This window comes from Mus musculus, chromosome 2, assembly GCF_000001635.26.
Source record: "Mus musculus strain C57BL/6J chromosome 2, GRCm38.p6 C57BL/6J".
In the NCBI taxonomy this organism is placed as follows: Eukaryota; Metazoa; Chordata; class Mammalia; order Rodentia; family Muridae; genus Mus; species Mus musculus.
The window spans coordinates 144,741,515-144,764,091 of NC_000068.7; the positions used below are offsets into that span (position 1 = coordinate 144,741,515).

Here is a 22,577-nt window from a genome sequence, read left to right on the forward strand (position 1 = left end):
CTTCCTGCTGGCTCCACTTGAGCCCTTTAAAGCCTTGTGTGGTATAGCTAGCTGCAGGTTAGAAGACTGTATCTGATTCTCTAGAGATAGTAGAATCTTCAAGGTTGCAGGGTCTGACTGAACCCTTCATCGTTTCTGTCATCGTGGCACCGTGTGTCCTCAGCATGAAGAGATCAGTCTCAAAAGATGCCCCGAGTAAAGGTGTGTGTGAACGAACAGGCTAGTGATAACAATTCCTTATGTCGTTTACGGTAAAGCAGGTGGAAGAGTAGGCACTGAGGGCCTGCCTAGCTCTGTCTTCCTCTTGCCAGTGACCTGCTACCATCGTCAGAGACAGTTAGCCCTCATCTGTGAGCGGACAGTGCCACTCACATCCCTGTAGCTGGCTGAGTTCTGCCCTTCCTCATCATGCACTGTAGGAACGGCTCTTTAACCACTCTGCTGAGACCTGGAGCCTCCCTTCCCCCCAGGGCAGTTGCCCGGTCTGCTCTTGCAAACGGCCCGTTCATTCATGTTTCAGGTCTGTGTGGCATTTTGTATGTGCCACAGAGCACTATCCATGTCCCTACTATTGTAATGAATACCTGGCTACCACTCTGCCTTGATGCCCCCTGCACGTGCCACTTTCCCGTCTGCTCTGATTGGTTGGGGCTTTGCACGTGCTACTTTCCCGTCTGCTCTGACTGCTCTGACTGCTCTGATTGGTTGGGGCTTTGCACGTGCTACTTTCCCATCTGCTCTGACTGCTCTGACTGCTCTGATTGGTTGGGGCTTTGCACGTGCTACTTTCCCACCTGCTCTGACTGGGGCTTTGGGATGAGTCCACCAGCAGTTTTCTCAGCCTCCACGGCTGGAAGATGCTCCAGTCATGGCTTGAGGGGCAGCACAGTCCCAACTTGTCCCTCTCTCGTCCCCTTTGCTGGCTTGCCTCACCTTCCCTGGGACTGACTGGGCATCTATTTGTTCAGGCTTTCCTTCTGGGACTTTCCACTCCTTTGGCTTCTGCCTTCCTGCATGCAATTTTCTAATCACCCTGCACTGCCTTATGCAGTCTACCATCACAGGCCTACCAGTGAGCCAGATGTTCTAGGCAGATGGGGAGCATCTGGGGAAGTCCCAGGTCCTTTGCATTTAGGTGGGCGTATGATGAATCCATCATACATACATTTCAAGTGTTTAGAACAGAGACTGGCTTCTGGCAGATAAGTGGGGTTACCAACCATTTTTCTGAAGTGCTGTGCCAGAGATGCCACTGGAAGGTCGAATTTGACTCTTAAGATACAAAAGCCAGACCTTGGGACAAGATCCACTTCACAGTGTCATCATTCTCATCAGTGCCCTAAGCTTAACAAGGAAAAAAGAAAAGACTCCAGAAGCCCTCAGCATCAGCACCTGTAGCTGCTGTGTTCACAGAAGCACTCAGCATCAGCACCTGTAGCTGCTGTGTTCACAAAAGCACTCAGCATCAGCACCCATTGCTGCTGTAATCAGACTCACAGCGCTTTGTTTTCTCTTAGACATGGAGCTCCTGTTTATTTGAAAGCCAGTCTTTCCATGTGAGCCCATGCATAATGCTATGTTTTTCTTTCTTTTTTTTCCTTTCTTAGTAGTTCCCAGGAGGGAAGGAAATGGAGGGGAGGGGAATGAAGAGAAAAAGAGAAAAGGGAAGATCTATCTGCTTGAAAGAAGAAAGGGAGGGAGGAAGAGGGAGGTAAAGGGGTAAGAAAGGAAGGAAAATAGTCCATCTGTTTCTTTGCCCTGAGTTATAAATTCCACCTCCTGGATGCATTGGACCCAGTTTTCCGAGAAAAGGCTTAAATTTATTAATTTGGTTCATAGTGTTCTCACAGAGAACTTTATTTGGTGGCCTGGAGCCATGTGGGATTGGGTTATTTTAAGATAAGTAATGTAAGAGAATCAGCATTGCATGGGTGGCAGAAACATGGCTCTGCCTATTGCTTAGAGAGTTATCACATGTGATTTACAAGCTTGGCTCATGGTAGTGGGGGTCAGGGTTAAGGTGAAGTTCAAACCCGTGTCTCCATGTGTGTGCACCATGGGACATTGCTATTGCATCTGGTGGATGCTGCTTGGAGCTGTGATGCTCCGGAGAAGCTCCTGTTGCCTAGGATCGTGCCCCGTCATCCCCTGTGTGGGACCTGGTGTCAGGAGCAGCAGACCAGGCCTTGGGGGAGTTGTGGCAGTCCAGCTGACATTCATCTTGGCACCTGTAATATTCACATTTGCTGATCGTTACCTCTAAAACAGAAATAAAACTGAGAGGGCCTCTTACTTTCTGAAACAAATACCATATTTTCAATACCTGTCTTAGATCGCATCTGTGATTATCTACTTGTATGTGCATATGTAGGTATTGCCCTATACCTAGTGCATGCAAAAGTAAATATATACCAAAAAGCAGCTTGACACAGTGCACTGCAGAACACTGACTCCCAAATTTTTTGGCTTTATGAACCAGAATACAGAAAATAGAAGAAATTGAAGAATTCAGCAAGTATTGCTAACTTATATTTACCAAAACTATTGTTTTTGTTTTGTTTTGTTTTGTTTTGTTTTGTTGTTGTTTATTTTGAGACAGGGTTTCTCTGTGTTTCCCTGGCTATCCTGGAACTCACTCTGTAGACCAGACTGGCCTTGAACTCAGAGATCTGCCTGCCTCTGCCTCCAGAGTACTGGGATTAAGGCTGTGAATCACCACATCCTGACATACAAAAGTTACTTTGAACTAAGCTTTATTTTATGGGTATGAGTGTTTTGTCTAAAGCTATTCCGTATGCCTGATGCCCTCAGAGGCCAGAAGAGGGTGTTGGGTTTCTGGGACTGGAGCTTCCATGGGCCTGCTGAGAATGGAGCAGGGTCCTCTGGAAGAGCAGTAAGTGCTCTAAACTACGAGCAATTTCATAGCCCCTAAAATTATTTTAAAATTTTAGCAAAATACACATATAATTTGCCACCTTAGCCATTTTTAGTATACATTTCTGTACCACTGTGTGTATTTACAAGGTAAGATGATTCTAAAAAAGAATAAGACAGAGAGACTCTTTTCTATCTTCATGGTTTTAAAAACAAAAGAGGTTTTCATTGCCAAGAGAGAAATAAGAAGCGTTCTTAGGTAGAAACCCCTTTCACATCTGTGCAGAATATATAAAGGAAATATTTGTTCTTAGAAAATAACGCTGCAGAGAAAATGAAGCAAAAGTTTGTGTTGTCATTTCCATACTAAAAATGTTATTACCTTTTCTTTTGACCATTGCTACTTTAAGGGCTGGCTTGTGAGCTGTTCGTTACCAGGCCATGACCACACAGTGAGCTTCTTTCGGTCAGCATGAAGTCAGCTACACACTGAGATCATAGCACAGTAGGTTTTACTTTCACTGGGTGACTGTCAATGAAAGTGTGCTGACGTCCACCCTGCCATGAGCATCTCTCTGTCTGTGGTCCAAGTGTCCTGTGCAAATAAATAGCTCATGGCTGGCTCTAACTCTAGATCTGGTTTTGTTCTTAAAGAAGTGAAAGTTGACAGTTTGAGTTGAAGCCTATGTGTATTCAGTCTATATTTTTTTCCTCTCCCCTCAAGATAGCCAGTGCACTGGAGCTAGAGTCTGTCTCCCCCCACTTTTGCCTGGGCTTATCGCAGTATGTAGTGAGTAAATTCATCACAGTGTGTAGTGTGAGCTTGTCATGGTGTGCAGTGTGTGAGCTTGTCACGGTGTGCAGTGAATGAACTAATCCCGGTGTGTAGTGTGGGAGTTCATCATGCTGTGTAGTGCTGTCTCTGAAACTTTGTTTTTTCCCAAACAAACAAACAAACAAACAAACACCAAACCACTGATAGATCCAATTTGTCTGCTCAAATACTCTTGGTGTGGGTCTGCCCTGGAGAGTGGTTGACCTACTAGGGGCCACACCCTTGAAACAACCAGACTCTTCCTCTTTTAGAAGCTATCACCAGCTAAGAGCTCCTCAGCAAGAGGTGAGACTCTGGGTGCCTTTCCCACTGTCCCATGCTGGGATTTTAGCTGGCCTGAGCTGACACGGCTCTTGTGCATACTGTCAGTCATGTAGTTCATATGTCCAACTGGCCTGTTGTGCCTGAAAAACACCATTTCTTTGTAGTTATCCACCACCTCTGGCTCTTGTAATCTCTCATGGGTGGAATCTTGTAAAGGAACTTGCCTGGGAAGTCTCTGGATCAATGGTACAACTCAGCACACGCATCTAATTAGCACACCAACCTGCCTGGTTATTTGCTATAACTTTTCAGGGTAATGGAAATTGGGAAAGATAATACTGTAAGGCAATCATTAGTACATTTGATTTCTTGGACCAAATCGAAAGCTATTGATTGTTCATCAATAAAAGGCTGAGTTCTAAGTCTGTCTACAAAAGAAGCAGTGCTCTGGAAGGCTCTGGGAAGTGATTGTCATGGGGCAGAGGCGAGCTGGGAGAGGCTAGCCCGTCACTGAATTTCTTTCCATGTGATGGAGAAAATGCCTTGGTCTGGGAAGCAGATGGAGCTGGGTGTTGCTGTCTCTCAGGCTTTGGTACAGATACCTTTCTTGGTCCAAGAAAATCTCGTGAACCAAAACTTGGCTACTATTCTCAGCAGGCCTTCCTGGAGTGGCTGTTCTGTGGCTCCCAGTGTGAGATGACCTAAGTTTCTTCTGACTGTCTAGTCTGTGGTTACTTTGAAACTGTTGGGGAGATATCAAGGGAAGAATTGGGTCACTTCAGAGCATGTGCTGCCAACCCCATCCCTTCTCCCCACATCCCTCCCCCCAGCTGGATTCTCCAGTGGCTGGTGGCCCATCTGTGACTACCATTAGCATAGTAGGAGCACATGGCGTGGGTGAGTCAGGCTTTAGGCTCCGGAATGAATGTAACTGACACTGCTCAGTGTATTTTATTTCAGTCTTCTCTGTTACCTTCCACAAACAGTGGAATGCTTTGAACACTCTTTAAAACATACTCAGTGGGAAGACAATGTGAGAAAGGCTACAGCACCATCAAAGAAAATGGTAATGAGCTACCAAAAAAAAAAAAAAAAAAAGTCTTGCCATTTAAGGAAGTCTTCTGAGCCTGAGGAAGAAGCCTGTTGCATGGCTGTCTTCACATCCCCCATGCTGGGTGAGGAAAAGTCAGAGTGACATTACAGGTAGCAGGTAAGCCATTGTGTGTTAAGGATTTAGGTGCTGTTTGGTCAGTGTTGTCCATAGTTGGGTCTGTGGGCCATCGTGATAAACCAGGCACCAGGCAGAGGCTTTTCCTGTGGTTTCCACCTGGGAAGTTCTGAGGATTTGGCTACTTAGTCACATCTTCACAGCTTTAAACTATTTTCTTCTTCTTCTTCTTTTTTTAAAATCAGCTGTCAAAGCTGGAGAAACAGCAGCAGAGAAAAGAAAAGACCAGAGCCAAAGGCCCTTCTGAGTCAAGCAAAGAACGGAATGCACCCCGCAAAGAAGACCGCAGCGCCAGCAGCGGGGCAGAGGGTGACGTGTCTTCTGAGCGGGAGCCATAGATGCGGATGCAGGAGCTCAGGTAGGAGGGTCCCACCCGCACAGCCTTGTCCCCACCTGCTACAGGGGGACAGAAGTGACAAGGGGAGATGGCTGCAAAGGCAGTGTTCATCTTTGAACGTTTCTTCATGGCATCCTTAAGTGTGCTACTTTCCAACACAGTGATGGTTATTGCTGTAAGACTGTGTTGTAGTCACTGAAACGTGTACAGGCAAGATACATACATATGAGAGGCCCAGCCAGTGAATGGGTGTATGTCCCTCTGGCATTGCCTGTGTCAGCCACACTGCCTGGGCCTGACTAACATCTGTGCCCTCCTGCCACCAGGCTCATCAGTGTCCTACTCTACCACTCTGTCCACCATTGTCACTCTTAGATCAGCCCCTCTGGCAGAGGCCATTGATTGTCCTCTGAAGTCGTCACCTCTCACTGTTGCCTGGTTTGTATTTTGCACCGTTCTCTTCATCCTTCATGACACTGTAATTTACCTGTATACTATATCGAGGGCAAGACTGTGTACACTACGCTGCCTTCATACTCACAGCAGTGCTTCTACCTCTGCCCTGTGAGCACTGAGGCTACTGACAGGACCACCATGCCCAGCCGGCATTGCCCCTCTACTTTTCCTAAAACGGTGCTTTGTTCTTCACCATTTCCATGCCCAGGATTGTGTTGAGGTCACTGTAGCATTAAGTTCATCTCCCAGAGTCCCCAGTGGCCTTCTGTCTCAGTTTTTCTCATTTCATATATTATCAAAGCCCCTTGTTTGATGGACACTGGACCAAACACTCAGGTACAGATGTGAAGGAGCCGTGACTTGACCTTAACAAGTTTACACATTCAAGAAGAAGAATAGAAACAGTTGTGTCACAGCCCGGTGCATTGTGGCATGGATGGAATGGAGTGTGCACTAGAGAGGACTCAGAAAGTTGACCTTGAAGGACACATGGAACTGAGAAGGACAGGAGCAAGGGACAGCTGCCACGGCAGAGGATCAGTGTGTGTTAGCCTGTGGTCACTGTAAAGAAACATCTGGCAGAGGAGCGGTATGTGTTAGCCTGTGGTCCCTGTAAGGAATCATCTGGGAGAGGCTTATTCTGGCTCATGGTTTTGGAAGTTTCAGGCAATGACCCTGTTGGCTTTTGAGCCTTTGGCAAGGCCATATATCATGATAGGAGCATATGGTGATGCAAACTGTTTACCTCATGGCTAGGAAGCACAAAGAGGAGAACGGGGGGGAAGAGACTGCTGGGACTCTACAGTCTCTTTTTAGGAGCACATCTGAATTAGTAACATTATCTCCTCTACCAGGTGCATCTCTCAAAACTTCCACTGCATGCCAGTAGAGCCATGGTGGAGACCAGGCAGGCCTTGGCTATGTGAACACTTGGAAGACACTCTAGATCTAATCTATAGGAGTGTGCCAACATTATTTTGTTGGAGGACTGGAAGAGAGGAAGTGAAGATTAGCTGAATAGTTGGGTACCAGTGCAGAGAGCAGAGAGCTTCTTGTGAAGTTGGAGGGACCTGGTCTATAACTGCCGGGAAGGTGGACTTCATCCTAGTCTAATGAAGTGCCTTTTGCAAGCGAAAGATCATAGTCAGGCATAACATGCAAAGGTCATCCTCCAGCTCCAGCAAGTGAGGCTGGAAGTAGATAGGCCAGTTTGGAGGAACTATAGAAGTCCAAAGAAATAGCAGGGCTACAGGAGAGAGGTTAGGCCGGAAGATATAAAGGATCGGGGTAGAGACTAATCAGTGTGAGGGTAAGGGGTGTCTAGAAGGATGCAGGGACAGGGAACTCACAGGAAAAAGGGGAGGGAATACCAATAATAGCTATTTTGGTGACAGTCTTGTGGCTGTGGGGCTGGGATTGAGGACAGGTCTTAGGCCTGCATTTTTTTAAAAAAGATTTATTTATTATTATATATAAGCATACTGTAACTATCCAGAGACTGCCCCATCCGGGGATCCATCCCATAATCAGCCACCAAACGCAGACATTATTGCATATGCCAGCAAGATTTTACTGAAAGGACCCTGATATAGCTCTCTCTTGTGAGGCTATGCCAGAGCCTGGCAAACACAGAAGTGGATGCTCACAGTCATCTATTGGATGGAACACAGGGCTCCCAATGGAGGAGCTAGAGAAAGTACCCAAGGAGCTGAAGGGGTTTGCAATCCTATAGGTGGAACAACAATATGAACTAACCAGTACCCCCAGAGCTCATGTCTCTAGCTGCATATGTAGCAGAAGATGGCCTAGTCGGCCATCATTGGGAATAGAGGCCCCTTGGTCTTGCAAACTTTATATGACCCAGTACAGGGGAACTCCAGAGCCAAGAAGTGGGAGTGGGTGGGTAGGGAAGCAGGGTGGGGGGAGGGTATAGGGGACTTTCAGGATAGCATTTGAAATGTAAATGAAGAAAATATCTAATAAAAAATTGGAAAAAAAAGGACACTGTAGCTGTCTTCAGACACACCAGAAGAGGTCATCAGATCTCATTACGGATGGTTGTAAGCCACCATGTGATGAGATGTGGTTCATGGGATTTGAACTCAGGACCTTCGGAAGAACAGTCAGTGCTCTTCACCGCTGAGCCATCTCTCCAGCTCCATAGGCCTGCATTTCTTTTGTTTTTGTTTTTTTTGTTTTTTGTTTTTTTTTTGTTTTTTTTTCGAGACAGGGTTTCTTTGTGTAGCCCTGGCTGTCCTGGAACTCACTTTGTAGACCAGGCTGGCCTGGAACTCAGAAATCTGCCTGCCTCTGCCTCAGGCCTGCATTTTTGAATCTTCACCTCATAAACTGATTAAACCAAGTCTGAAGACAGGGTCACTCTGGAGATACCAAACTTCAAGAGTAGAGTGGCCAGCAAGGCCTTCTCTTCCCTCCTATAAGGGCAGCCTACAAGATGCCTATGGCTTTGAGGATGTTGGAATACAGGTGGTGAGATATGTTGATAAGAGTTGGGTGCCATAGTCCCTGCTCAGCAGATAAAGGAATGAATACATAGCACAGAGAGCCCGGGCAGCTAGCTCACGGATAGTTTGGGGGCTAGGAAGGAATGCGCCTGCTTTTCCCTAGTGAAAGCTTTATGCTTTCCTCCAGTGCACTTAGGGGAAGATGACGGTTCTGCAGTAACTGGTCTTGATTGACTTACCATACATATTCATGTATGAGTGAGTGAGTCAGAGAAAGGTCACATCACACTGGGCCTCACTGGCCACAGCCACCAACTCACCAGTTTCTCATTGTAGTGCTCAGGCCTAAGGCCACTGCTTTTTAGTCATGAACTGAAAAACATGACATGGCTTAATTGTATATAAAGTGTGATATTTGGTTTCTAATTAATGTTAAGTATTCTGAATATGTGAACATAAAATATAAAATATCCACCCTAAATGTCCTTCTAAAACTTGATATTTTTCCTGCCGGTAGTTAGTTTTGTCATACAAATACTGCTGATGCTCCTGGTTAATTATCTGTCTGGAGGTAGGAGTTGTGACACATGCAGACAGGGCAGGGATGGAGATGGGTGATGGAGAGGAGGCCTCTGCCTGGCTGAGGGCAAAATAGCCTTCAGGGTGTTGGCTAGACAGTGGGAAGAGCAGAAGGCCAGTCAGATGGAGAAGAAGCCAGAGGCCAAGCTCATGCTCAAATAGAGAGGACATCAAGAAGTCAGGGTTAGGCTTAAGACCCACTCAATAAGAGGGAGACCATGCCTGGTACTGGATACCTAGCCAACTACTTAGTGCTAATGAAATCATGATTATTGGAGAAGAATCTACAACCTCTAATTTACTAAAGCAGCATAATCCCTAACAAGAATCTATAAACTGTGGGGAGCCGCCCTCACATTGGCCGTTACAAGATGGCGCTGACATCCTGTGTTCTAAGTGGTAAACAAATAATCTGCGCATGTGCCAAGGGTAGTTTTCCACCCCATGTGCTCTGCCTTCCCCGTGACGACAACTCGGCCGATGGGCTGCAGCCAATCAAGGAGTAATACGTCCTAGGCGGAGAATAATTCTCCTTAAAAAGGGACGGGGTTTCGCCATTTCTCTCTCTTGCTCTGGCTCTTGCTCTGGCTCTTGCACTCTAGCGCTCCCTGCGCTCTGGCTCCTAAAGATGTAAGCAATAGAGCTCTTGCTCTCTTGCTCTCTGGCTCCTGAAGATGTAAGCAATAAAGCTTTGCCGCAGAAGATTCCGGTTTGTTGCGTTCTTCCTGGCCGGTCGAGAACGCGTGTAAGAATAAACATTTGTCCTGACATTTACAGATCTGTGTAGTCTTCGCTCCTCACCAAGGGACCTTCTCTTGTAACAGACAAAGATCATTATAGAAAACCACAACCAATCAAAATGCAGAGTTGTGGAGCCCAGTCCTAATGTGGAGCCCAGTCCTAATGATGATATTCTCGAAACTTTTCCACACCCAAGGCTCAGGAAACACGGTGGAAGAATGGGTGGAAAGATTTTGAGAGCAAGAGGATAAGGGAGTTTGCGGTGAGATGGTGTCTCCTAGTAACATTAGAAGCTACATCTATAAAGTCTCACCAACATGACTGCCCGAACATGAGCTGAACAAGGACACCACCAATGGACACGCCAAACTCGACGGCAGGTGTTGAGAGGAAGTCCACAAGGCTGCAACCCTACACAGAGAACTATGGGCAAGCGAGGAGAGCTGGGAGTGGGGCAGGTGGTCTTTCCTGGGAAGAGCACACTAATGGGTTATTCAGGGCCAAAGAGACAGCCCTGAAAATACACATACAAGTAACATTTTATGACTGAAGAGGTTATATTTAGAAATATGTAGGTATATATGTATACGAAGATGCATACAATAACAGTGGAAAATCTGAAGGAGAAAGGGGAGGAGTATATGGAAGGGTTTGGAGGGAGTGTATAGGGAAGAGAGAAATGTAACTGTATTATAATCTCACACAAATGGACAAGAAAGAAGGCATGGTTAGGCCTCAGGTCTGTCCGGCTACTTAGAGATAGGTACTAACTCTTCCTCTTATCGAGCTGGTTGCTTCTCTTTAAGTGATTTCTGCCTCCTTGGTGTTTCTTCTCTTAAAGTAATTAGATCCACTTCCTGCAGCTGCTGCAGGATGTAGGCAGGTGGAAGTCACAGTGTCAGAATGCATGTAGCAGTTTGTGCAGGAAGGAGACCTGACCTAAACTCCAGTGCTTTTAAGCCTCTACAGTGGAAAACAGAGAGATGGGCTGTGGGTCCTAGGAGTGAGGGCTGCCACCCAGATTTCAGGCCTTCATTCTCTCGACACTTGGAGATGCCACCCTCACGCCTAGGATTCACAGCTGGAGGCCCAGGCTAGTGTCCACTTCTGAAGCAAGTTAAGAATTTCCCCAGCACAACAGCCTGACAGGTTGAGTCCTTCTGACCTTCCTCAGTGGTGGGCACAGAGGAGCATCTTCCAGTGTTGTGAGAACTCCCCAGGGAGGAGGTCTCCAGGTCATTTCCAGCTCTATTCATCCAGGTTTGTGTCTCAAGTGTGATGTCTTTAGCAATAGGATCTTCTTTTCAAATTCTGGAAGGTAACCAAGGGCAATGGCAGTCGCCCATATTGTTTGGGGAGACTCTTGTCTTACAGTTGTAACTCAGATCTGAGGCAGCTGCAACAGCGCCTGGCAGGGAGAGTCCCTCTCAGCCTGTGGCCAAAGAAGGTCTCTGAATCACCATTTAGCCAAGGACCAGTGAGGGGCTGGGATGTACCCACCTCTGAGAATTCAGCCACATTCCTGGATTTAAAGACTTTGAAAGGGGCCAGAAGAAGGGGCAGGGGGCTACTACAATCACACGTTTAGGTTTTGTGTTGTGTCTTTAAAGAAGTTTGTCATCCCAACAGGCCACAAAATCACCCTCAGATATTTAGATATTTGTGCGAGCTGGAGAATGGCAGACTATGACCTTGTGTTTGTTTTGCTGCATGGAACAGACAGGGAGCTGCAGTTCTCTTGATTTTCTTAGAAAAGAGAAAGAACCCTGGGGATCTTGTGCAGCCAGGGGAGCTGCTTGGGCTTTCTAGGTCTTGAGAGGGAAAAGGGAAAAGCAGAGAGAATAGACTGAGTAGTAGTTCACACTAGTGGCTCTATTTGTCTTTGAAAATGATTAAAACCCTTTGTGTTTGGGAGGATATTCCCAGGGCGGGGCGGTCCTCTGTCACATTGCAAATGTTCTGTTCTATTTCATCAAACAGACATAAGGATGCTAAAATTAACAGTGGTCTGTGTTTGGACCTATTTCTTCAGGTTCCTCACCTCACTCCTCAGGGTGAGAGGATTTGTGGTGTGACCCCAGGCTGTTTGTTACCAGGCTGGTGTTAGGGCAGCCTGGGCTGGCAGACCTTTCCTTCTGTGTCACCTGTCACTTCATTTGAGTCTTTACTTAGCTGTAGTAAATTGGGTATGAGAAGAGCTCCTGACCAGCACCCACATTTCCTTCTCAAATGTCAACACAGTCAAACCAACAAGGGAAGTGTTTTGGAAGCTGCCGTCTGTTTGCCTTTCCAACTTGACCTTTGCTGGAATAGAAAGACGCTGCTGTCTTAGAGGAGTTCTTCCTAATGAGCTGAGTCAAGTAGAGTAGTATGTGTGTGTGTGTGTGTGTACACATACATGCACACGTGTATGTTTGCTCTAGAGTTTATAATATGCATGTTAAACATCTCTAATTCTGCTTTTAAACAGCTCCACACTAAGTAACCCGGACAGTCCTGTACCTTACAGCTCTTTCCTGCGGGGTTGCTGCGGTCACCCCCACCTGCCACATGGTGCGATCACTGGTGCAGTGGTTTTTATTGTTTCCTGAATGGTTATTTTAAAGATAAATTAAGGTTAAAAAAAGATTGTTTGCCTTCATTTCTCTGATTATGGCTTTTCCTTTCATGCTGTGAACACAGCTTTCTGAACTATTTCATGTTCCTTCTCTTTGAAGAATTGCTTTCCATATTCCTTGAAGCACATATTTGAGGAAATCTTTAGCTTTCTCTTTTGCTTTTGAAGGGTAATTTTACTGGTCTGGAGTTCTAACTGGTACTTTTTATGCTTTCAGTATTTAAATGTTTTGTTTCTCTTTAAATTTTTTTCTCATATATTTTCAGTTTTAAAGGGCATATAATAGTTTTACATGTTTATGGTTCATAGTGTGACCTTTCAGTACATGTAAACATGTGTCCGATATACTGACCACCAAAGACACATTGTTTATTATTGTTTGGAACGTTCAAAATCTTCTACAGCAGCTATCAGGAAGCATTCTCTTCTTTGTTGTCAAGTGTAGGCATCCTGCCGTCCATTGCTAGAAGAATAGTAGATATTCTAATTCAGTATGTTCTTATCCAGCTCTACTGCCGTGCTTATTTACCAGCTCTTAGTTTAGGGGCTGGAGAGGGACGGGGGCTCCAGAGAAAGGCATCTACTGAACTGTCTGTCCTTCAGACAGAGATTTGATGCTGCAGGGAAGGGTCTGAAATCAGAGGCTCAGTCCTTGGACACAGTGTCATACCTACTCATAAAGGTTTCTCAGGGACGGGGTGGTCTTTCACTGCAAGGAAGCAGGCTTAGTTAATATGCAGCCTGTGTTACCTGACTACCGACAGTTGTCCCTGGATTCCTGACAGTATGAGAGTTAGCTCTTGTGAGAACTGTGTGGCCTGTTAGCTCTTGCCTGCAGATGTGAGGAGAGTGGGGCCAGATTATGAGGCTCTTCACACTAGCACCTGGGGGTGGGGTGGGGTGGGGGTGGCTAGTTCTAACGCCATCCCTTTGCGTCCTCTCCCCAAGCCCCTTCCCAGACTCTAGTCACGTTAAATCTGTTCTCTGCCTCTCTGAGATCAACTTTGTCTTCTCCATATAAGTAAAAACATGCAACATTCACCTTTTTATATATGGCTTATTTCTTTTACATAATGTTTGTTGCTTCCATCCACCTTGTTGGGAATGAAAGTATTTCATTATTTATTGAATGAGTACATAATACTCCATTGTGTATGTAAAACACACTCTTATTTATCTATTGATAGTCAGCTAGGTCAGTTTCATCTCTTGGCTATTGTGGATAGTGCATTAGTAAACAGGCGGATGCCGCTGCACCTGTAGAGTGCTGATCACAGTGCTTGCAGATATGTTGCAGGGAGTGGGAGGGCTGCACCATATGGTGATTTTATTTCTAGGTTTTTGGGAAACTTTCATATTGTTTTCCATATGGCTAGCCTAATTTACATCCCTATCAAAAGTATGTCAGATTTTGACTCTCTACATCCTTGCTAGCATTACTTATTTTTCACTTTACAACAGTCATTCTAACTGAGATAGAATGATATCTCATTGTGTGAGCTGTTTTTATTTTTTATTTTATTTTATTTTTTTGGTTTTCCAAGACAGGGTTTCTCTGTATAGCCCTGGCTGTCCTGGAACTCACTCTGTAGACCAGGCTGACCTCGAACTCAGAAATCCCCCTGCCTCTGCCTCCCAAGTGCTGGGATTAAAGGCGTGAGCCACCACTGCCCGGCTGCGTGAGTTTTTTATAAGCACACTGGCTATTTGGATGTTTTCTGGGAAATGTCTATTCAGGTCATTTGCTCATTTAAAAATCACATTGTTAGTTTTTTAGATTGGTTTGTTTGAATTTCTTATATATTCTAAAAATCATTTTTTCTTACAGTTTCCAAATATTACTCCCTTTAATCTTCGCTCTGTCGACGAATGCTTTACTCTATAGAAAGTTTATAGTTTTATGTAATCTCCTTTGTCAGGTTTTTTGCTTTCATTGACTATGCTTTTGCAATCATATCCAAGTGTTTACCCTATGATGTCCTCGAGTGTCTTCTTATATTTTTATAGTTTCAGGACTCACATTTAAGTCTTTGGTTCATTTTGAGCTGATTTTTGTATATGGTGAGAGATGGTGTGCTGTTTTTAAAACAAAATCTCAAACGTTTGATTTACCAAAAGAAGGCCCAGGAGCCAACACTGAGATGAAAGCCTGCTAGCTCAGGGAGACGGGGAAAGCACCCAGCTCACCTTTCTGCTTCACTGACATCCCAGAAGGAAAAAAAAAATTCTTCTCCATGCTTTTTTAAATGCCTGTCTTTGAATCCCTTTCTCCTAGCAGGGCTGCCTTGTCTGGCCTCAGTGGGAGAGGATATGTCTGGTTTCCCTGTGACTTTATGTATCAGGGTTGGTTGGTACCCACAGTGGGGCCTCTTCATCACTGAGGGAAAGAAGGTGGGGGATGGGTATGTGTGTGAGGGTGGGACTGGGAGGGGGGCTGTGGTCAAGCTGTAAAGTGAATAAGCACATAAACCAACGAGAAACCAAAAACAGGATGCTTTATGATGGCAACATGGAATCACCAGGGAAGACATGGAGAAGGAGAAAGAGGTCTGGGTCAGAAGAGATCCTAGGAGTCCCTGTCTCCTGGAAGAAGCCCAGAACCTGCAGTAACTGAGCTCCATTGAGGATGAACCTACTGGAAAGAGGGAAGGCAAACTGGATTGTCTCCTTACTCACAGTGGGGACTGTACATTCCTCCCTCAAGGCTCAGGATCAAGCAGGAACAGATTACAGGTAAAATCAGCTCAGCATCACCAGACGATGAGCTGAGAGGCCCTAAGGAAGATGAACAATGCTGAGACCACCAATAAAATCAGCATCTCCAGGATGTTTCATTATCCACGAGCTTCTTCAAGTTAAGGAAGAGGACTACTGTCCACATCTGCTTTGTAAGCAAAAACTACTCCTTGACTTGTCACCAGTGATTATGCAATTCTAGTGGCAAGTACCAACTCAAAAGTCCCACAAATTGGTGAATAAATCCATATGAGATTAATTCCTAATTTTCAGAAAGAATATTAAAGAAACAGCAAATGAATTTGTCTGAGTATTTCAAACTTTGTTGCACATCTAATTAATAAGCAAGATGTAGCACATGAAATTCTATGCTTAGAGATGCTCACTTTGCTATTGGAAAGACCAGCAGGTGATAATGTCGTAGCAGCCATTGGCTTGCTCAAAGAATGCAGCCTCAAATTAACACAGTGCCACCAGGAGGAGTCAGTGCTCGTTTTGAATTTCTTTGAAGCATTCTGCATGAGTCTGAAAGTGGCAAAGGAGTCCACCATATGATTGAATTTGGATTCAATCCTACAAAAAGATGGATTTGAGAACTACTTGTTATCCTAGAAAGACTTGACTCAGTTTACCCACATGCTCACTTTGGAGGATGACTAATCCAGTAGATATTCTTAATGTTTCCAAGATGGATCCCAGTCTTGTAGAGAATAAAGAAAAGTACAAGCTATTAAAAAGGAAGAAAATTTCTTACTAGAATATTTTATTTTAGGAGATCACTCAGAAAAGACCCTCCACATGGGCAAGTCAGTCCAACAATACCCTTGGCCTTTTTTTGGTGTGGTCTTTTCTCTTATTTTCTTTTAATAGACAATATGATGCTTAAAATAAAAGACATGAACTACTTCCAAATCATACTTTAGGCAATAGATATGTTTGGTATGTATGTATATATGTATGTATATTATCTATCTTAGCATACTAGGGAATGAGCAAAAGCACCTAAATAAATGATCAGTGCTGAAGCCACCAACAAAGTTGACATCTCCAATGTCGACTTATTTATCCAATATGTTCATTTACTATAGTATATATGATATATATTAAATATATGACATATGTATATATATAATACATTTTAACATATTAATATATGTTTCTGATCAGGGAGAAGGGAGGATGCAATTATGGTACTTTTTGTAGTTCAGAAGTGTTTGGGCTTTCTGTTCCCAGTGAGGAGGCTCTTTGGGACATTCTTAATGAAGGTAACAGTGACTGCTCATGACAAAACTGAAGCTCATCTACCCATCTTTTGTCATATGACTTGCTACTCAGTCAAGTTTTGAGTTTGAAGGGGACACTTACAGAGTGAACAAAAGGAGTTCCCTGAAAGTCCAAACAGAAGAACACTGTGATGTGGCGCTTGATTGCTGTGCCATCAGAGGGTTTGTGAGAGTCCTTTAGGCTCTAGCTGGGTGAGCTGGCATGCTGGAAAAGGGGCTCATGGAATCATTTGAAAGACTATGCAGTGAGCAGTAGGATACCGCACACCACGTAGAAACAATCACTGAGAGGTGTGGCTAAGGTGTGTGCTTACATTTTACACGCCGATTTGCTTCTCTGGAGTGTACTAGAATGTACTAATGTGAAGAGGCCACGGTGTCACCTTGTAGAATGTTTGTCAAAATATTTCCCAGGAACTGTGTAAGCTTCATGCAAGATTAAACATTCTTTGAAGGATTAGTGCCTCAAGACAAATGCTTTGGTGTCAACTTTTATACTTCTATAGGCCTTAGAGGTTTGACGGATGGATTGTGTGAGCATCTCAGCAATTCACCTAAGGTCATTATGGCACAGAACCAGACGCTGAGCAGAAGAAACCTCCCCTGGGCCTCTTGTGATCAGTGTTGGCCTCCCTGGAGTCGGATTCCTCCGACTTCACTCTGACAGTACTGAGAAGAACTCTGCTTGGGGACGGGAGCGACAGTTGTACCTGCGGGCTCCTGGCTTTTTCATGGTTTACGCTGGCCTTCAGTGTGTTTTGGAGAAGTGTCCAATGTCTATTGGACCTGTCTTCACTTTGACAGCTTCCTTTCTTTGTGTACCAAGACCTCTGTTGTCCACACTTAGCTTTGTGTTCTATGGTGTCCCTAGGCTGTTCTAATTGAGGGGACAGGGTATCCTGAAATACGTTGGGAGTTACGAGAAGCCCCTGCAGCCCTGAGATCTGTACAGGCAAAGACCTGCCGTAGTTTTCTTTGGGACCTCCTGACTATTAATCACTGTACTGGGAGGATGCATCTGTGGGCATGAGGCACACTGTTGGAACGTCAGTGTTCTCAGTGACAGGCGATTCCAGGGGTTGAACCCACCCACTGACTGTAGGCTCATGGCTATCAAAGTCTGCGTCTCAGCTGATGAGTCTTGATCCCATCTATTGAAGGAGGAGTTATGTGCTTTACAGCTCCAGTCAAGCTTCCCAAAGCCTCCCCCACTCAGCTCCTCAGGGTTAGGCGTCCTTGCTGTGCACATCTATCTCCTAGAACTACCTTTTGCTCTAGGGTTGGGGCTCCTTTAAATTTAGATTGCCTAATTTATGGATTATGCTCAACCCCCCAGAGTGAGTTAGTTTTGAACAACAGGTACCTTCTCAAGATGGTGGCTAGCCCTTCCTTGCTCCCTGAGTTATACAGACTAACAAAATGGTTATTCTGATTACCCTGACCCAGGTGGAAGGAATCTGTCTCACCCACACCCACTGCTACATTTAGGCTTTTGAGGAGTGTGGAATTGTTTCGATGGTAGGGATGTCCCTTTCTTTCTACCTGAGACCCCTAGATTAGCCCTGGGATGAGGGCTGTGCTTCACCTCACCCTACTGTGCAGCTGAGCATCTGAACAATGTTCACCTTGGCTTGGGGGGATGGGAACCCAACTCTGAGTCATTCGCTCACTGCCTTTGTGGTTTCCAAACAACTTCCATTTTCTCTCTTTGCAATAGGCAGTTCTTTCTTATTTGGCAGTTTCACCTTAAGTGGGTCACAAGGAGAGGTACCTTCTAATCTTCCATCTTAACTGGAAGTCAGGCATTGGTTCCTACCCCAAAGTTTTGGGAACAGGGTCTTACTATGTAGGGCAGGCTGTCCTTGAACTCTTTAAATACCCCAGGCTGGCCTTGAGTTCCCTAAGTGTCTCCAAAGGACTGAGACTGTAGTATAGAACCGCCACTCCTTGTCAAATTTCTATTGTTTAAGACAGATCTTGCTTTGTGGGTCTAGCTGGTAAAAGACCCAAGTCCCCTTGGCAGTTCATTAGAGGCACTCACTGAAATTTTTAATAGTGCTAACAGGTCAGAAATTCACTGATAATGTTGACTTTTCCAGAAAATTGTAAGTTTTTGACAGAACTCTTCTAGGTAAATGAAAGGTAGTTGGATTCCTAGCTGTGACATGAAATTAGTAAACACATCAAAGCTTGGTTTTTATTTTGTTTTGCTTTGAATAGTGAGTTGGAGAACACCTGTGGTGTCCTGTATGTTCTGAGTCTAGAACTTGTGTTTTGTTGTTATACAAATGACCCAAAGCTACAAACTGATCAGTTAAAAATCAACAAATAGTGATGTGGTTTCATCAATCATCACCACCACCACCACCACCACCACCACCATCATCACCATCATCACCATCATCATCACCATCATCTGAGACAGAGTATTATTCTTTAGTCTAGGCTAGCCTGAAACTTACTATGTAGCCCAGACTGGCCCTAAATCCAGGATAGTTTTCCATCTTCAGCCTCCCAAGTACTAGAAGTACAGATCTCAGCCACCACATCTATATTTGAATAGGCTGTTGAAGGATTCCTAGCTTCAGGTCCTGCATTGGCCTCATTGAAGATGTTCCTCACTCTTTGGTGTTTGAAGGCAATAAAAAGCCACTAGCACATCTGGAGGAAGCTGGTAGTCCAAAAGGCTGTTGGTTGTGGTGGTGGTGGTACAGCTTTCTAACACATAACATCGTTGTCTCCAGGCACTCCTAGGTGATGGCCAGCAACCAGTGCCTAGGTGTTTCTATAGTTGTGGAGGAAATGAGGTGGAAAAGGACAACAAACAGGTTAGAAACAGCAGCATCCATCCGACAGTCCCACAGGGAACTGCAGTTTTCAGTCAGGACAGTGTCTGCTGCTTGTCAAAGGCTCTGCGGTGTGTTGAGAGCATGTTATTTGTGGTATTAATGCTGACACATGATTAAGTCCATTGAAACGCCATCATAGCAAGGTCAACTCTGAAGGCACACTTAGCTTCTAGCTGTTCAAGACAGGTGCTGTGTGAGGTCCTTCTGCCTTAATGCATACCTAAAAGCTCGGAGAACTTTTAGACTAAAACCTCCGAGAGTCCTTGTGCTGTTTCTTTGAGTCGGGAATCACAAATTTAGTACGGAATTCACAAATGAGTTTTCTCTTTTAAAACCTATTTTGAAATATAATTTTATTACAATTTTTTTTTCATTTAGCACATTTCAGAAATGACACATTGCTCAAAGAAGGAAAACAAACACAAACAAACCTAACCAAACCCGGCAGCTCACTGTCCCGAGACAGCTGTTGCTGGCCTGACTTCTTTGCAGTGCTCTCCAGTCGGGTCCCTCTGTGTCCTTGCCTTCTCAGTCTAAGAGTTCAGGACTGCTCAGTGCACAGCGTCAGCTGCTTCACTTCACTTGAAAGAGTGAATGTTTTTGTAAAAATGGCTATCTTGCCAAAAGCAATCTACAGATTCAATGCAATCCCCATCAAAATTCCAACTCAATTCTTCAACGAATTAGAAGGAGCAATTTGCAAATTCATCTGGAATAACAAAAAACCTAGGATAGCAAAAGCTCTTCTCAAGGATAAAAGAACCTCTGGTAGAATCACCATGCCTGACCTAAAGCTTTACTATAGAGCAATTGTGGTAAAAACTGCATGGTACTGGTATAGAGACAGACAAGTAGACCAATGGAATAGAATTGAAGATCCAGAAATGAACCCACACACCTATGGTCACTTGATTTTCGACAAGGGAGCTAAAACCATCCAGTGGAAGAAAGACAGCATTTTCAACAATTGGTGCTGGCACAACTGGTTGTTATCATGTAGAAGAATGCGAATCGATCCATACTTATCTCCTTGTACTAAGGTCAAATCTAAATGGATCAAAGAACTTCACATAAAACCAGAGACACTGAAACTTATAGAGGAGAAAGTGGGGAAAAGCCTTGAAGATATGGGCACAGGGGAAAAATTCCTGAACAAAACAGCAATAGCTTGTGCTGTAAGATCGAGAATTGACAAATGGGACCTAATGAAACTCCAAAGTTTCTGCAAGGCAAAAGACACCGTCAATAAGACAAAAAGACCACCAACAGATTGGGAAAGGATCTTTACCTATCCTAAATCAGATAGGGGACTAATATCCAACATATATAAAGAACTCAAGAAGGTGGACTTCAGAAAATCAAATAACCCCTTTAAAAAATGGGGCTCAGAACTGAACAAAGAATTCTCACCTGAGGAATACCGAATGGCAGAGAAGCACCTGAAAAAATGTTCAACATCCTTAATCATCAGGGAAATGCAAATCAAAACAACCCTGAGATTCCACCTCACACCAGTCAGAATGGCTAAGATCAAAAATTCAGGTGACAGCAGATGCTGGCGAGGATGTGGAGAAAGAGGAACACTCCTCCATTGTTGGTGGGATTGCAGGCTTGTACAACCACTCTGGAAATCCGTCTGGCGGTTCCTCAGAAAATTGGACATAGTACTACCGGAGGATCCAGCAATACCTCTCCTGGGCATATATCCAGAAGATGCCCCAACTGGTAAGAAGGACACATGCTCCACTATGTTCATAGCAGCCTTATTTATAATAGCCAGAAGCTGGAAAGAACCCAGATGCCCCTCAACAGAGGAATGGATACAGAAAATGTGGTACATCTACACAATGGAGTACTACTCAGCTATTAAAAAGAATGAATTTATGAAATTCCTAGCCAAATGGATGGACCTGGAGGGCATCATCCTGAGTGCGGTAACACACTCACAAAGGAACTCACACAATATGTACTCACTGATAAGTGGATATTAGCCCAAAACCTAGGATACCCAAGATATAAGATACAACTTCCTAAACACATGAAACTCAAGAAAAATGAAGACTGAAGTGTGGACACTATGCCCCTCCTTAGAAGTGGGAACAAAACACCCTTGGAAGGAGTTACAGAGACAAAGTTTGGAGCTGAGATGAAAGGATGGACCATGTAGAGACTGCCATATCCAGGGATCCACCCCATAATCAGCATCCACACGCTGACACCATTGCATACACTAGCAAGATGTTATCGAAAGGACCCAGATGTAGCTGTCTCTTGTGAGACTATGCCGGGGCCTAGCAAACACAGAAGTGGATGCTCACAGTCAGCTAATGGATGGATCACAGGGCTCCCAATGGAGGAGCTAGAGAAAGTACCCAAGGAGCTAAAGGGATCTGCAACCCTATAGGTGGATCAACATTATGAACTAACCAGTACCCCGGAGCTCTTGGCTCTAGCTGCATATGTATCAAAAGATGGCCTAGTCGGCCATCACTGGAAAGAGAGGCCCATTGGACACGCAAACTTTATATGCCCCAGTACAGGGGAACACCAGGGCCAAAAAGGGGGAGTGGGCGGGTAGGGGAGTGGGGGTGGGTGGGTATGGGGGACTTTTGGTATAGCATTGGAAATGTAAATGATCTAAATACCTAATAAAAAATGAAAAAAAAAAGAGTGAATGTTCAAGTCATTTATTCTTCCAGAGTAAACTTTATATTTTCCATTTGTATGTCATACATTTGAATCATAAAAATATCCCCCCAAATTTAGAATATTATAGAGTACTTAAAGTTTATCTAGAATGGAAAGGAAAGTTTATTCAAGCAGAATCTTAAAATTCAAGTCGAAAAAGCAAAAGTGCAGTTTCAGTCTGTGCCAGGCGATGGGTGGACTTCTCGGATGGTCAGCGTGGGAAACGATTCAGAGCGTCACTTATTGGAATTGCAGCTGAAGAAAGAGCCTTTCAGAGACTCAGGTCCGTGGGTTAGTTATCACCTCAGCATCATACAGAAACAAGCGTGTTCTCTTCTTTCCTTTGACTAAACCCTGGAAACAGGTCCTGAGAATGGCATCGCGTGGTTCCACCTGCCGCACCTTCAGATACTTGTTCAGGAGTGCAGGACTGGAAGAAGGGCGTCTCAGCAATGAGTGGGCCTAGGGGAGAAGTCAGTTCCTGACCGGTTTCCAAACCAAACCAAAGGTCACAGTCTAGCTATGCACATTCGCTGTGTTTCTAGCTTGCTTTTCTTACATGCATGGAGGGGCCTCCATAGCAACTCAACCCCATAAGGCATCTGCTCACGGTGGCATTGAAGTT

General features: G+C 44.7%; 1 protein-coding gene and 1 pseudogene across 1 annotated transcript in view; both read left to right on the top strand.

Moving 5' to 3' along the window:
- Dtd1 (D-tyrosyl-tRNA deacylase 1) overlaps nucleotides 1-22,577 on the top strand; it is a 168,795-nt gene that overhangs the window by 141,562 nt on the left and 4,656 nt on the right. The window contains exon 5 of the mRNA NM_025314.3: nucleotides 5,387-5,559. Within this exon, the coding sequence (NP_079590.1) occupies nucleotides 5,387-5,539 (153 nt within the window). The 3' untranslated portion in view covers nucleotides 5,540-5,559. The remainder of the gene's footprint in view (nucleotides 1-5,386; nucleotides 5,560-22,577) is intronic.
- Gm11743 (predicted gene 11743) lies at nucleotides 14,894-17,098 on the top strand (annotated as a pseudogene).